Here is a 1,141-nt window from a genome sequence, read left to right as displayed (position 1 = left end):
CGAGAGAGAGCAGCAAGCAAAGACACGCAACCTTGAGCTTCTTGGAAATGTGGAGAACTTGGCATCAAAAATTAAAGAATTCTCCATTGATTGTAGCAGGCTACTTCAAAAGAGGGTAACAACCTTGGGAAGCGTCATCTGTCCCAGTATTGTTGTGCATATTTCACAGTTTTTATCATTGAATTTTTACGTTTGATTTGGTTTAGACCAAATACATCAAATCAAACATGTCACTTTGGCAGGTGTTTTGGCTGTATTGTATTTTGCGTTATTCTCATGTCAAAACACATGTTTGCGTTGTTCTGATCATAAACGTGAAATGAAATGTGAAGTCTTGTATGTTATATTTGCAATGATATGCAGTGACCCAAATGACAGCTGCTCAGTACCAAAAATGTTAGTGTAGACTAGGGATATGCCGGTATCAAATTTTCATGTTGCGATTAATTGCTAATGCTTTTATCACGGTGTACGGTATTATCAGGGTATTTAAATTGTTTTAAAAAAGTGCTGTCATAATACAGTATAACAGGTTTAATAACTTTTTCTTATAACAAAAATAACTGAACATTTAAATGCAATAAATCAATACAGAAAAATGTATAAAGTTAAAAGTTTTACACAGATTAAAGTGCAAAAGAACTACAAAGACCAATAGGTATCACTTTACAATAAGACCTCATTAGTTAACCTTAGTTAATGCATTAACATTCACAATGAGCAACAGCTACATTTGCTACAGAAGTTATTAATCTTTGTTTAAAAAATACAAGTCTAAGTTCATATTAGCTCATTAAATAACACAGTTGCAAGTTTCGATTTTAACAACGTGTTATTAAATATTGTAATTGCCTAAGATTAATGAATGTTCAGAAGAATTTTTCATTGGCAGTTTATGTTAACTAATGAATTAAATAATGTTAACTAATGAAGCCCTAATGTAAAGTCTGACCGAACAATAAAGAATCAAAACACTTTCAAACAATATCGAAGGCATGTTGTAGTCCAGATTAAAATGTAAAAAAAGATTGAAAATAAATAGCCTATTAAGTCTAAATATTTCAGTATTTGGCTCTGTGATGAACATCATAGCAAATACACAAATCTGAATGGCTGTTTAAATCATTTAAACACGATTCAG

The 1,141-nt window shown here is 31.3% G+C and overlaps 1 protein-coding gene across 1 annotated transcript in view; it reads left to right on the top strand.

Moving 5' to 3' along the window:
- Positions 1–1,141, top strand: part of LOC107564445 (centrosomal protein kizuna-like) — a 21,030-nt gene that overhangs the window by 12,663 nt on the left and 7,226 nt on the right. Inside the window, exon 2 of the mRNA XM_016249540.1 lies at positions 5–115. Coding sequence (XP_016105026.1) covers positions 5–115 — 111 coding nt within the window. The remainder of the gene's footprint in view (positions 1–4; positions 116–1,141) is intronic.

The sequence above is a fragment of the Sinocyclocheilus grahami genome, unplaced genomic scaffold (genome assembly GCF_001515645.1).
Source record: "Sinocyclocheilus grahami isolate Dianchi unplaced genomic scaffold, SAMN03320097.WGS_v1.1 scaffold935.1, whole genome shotgun sequence".
Lineage (NCBI taxonomy): Eukaryota > Metazoa > Chordata > Actinopteri > Cypriniformes > Cyprinidae > Sinocyclocheilus > Sinocyclocheilus grahami.
Note: the sequence above shows the minus strand (reverse complement) of the source record. Positions and strands in the feature narration are given on the sequence as shown.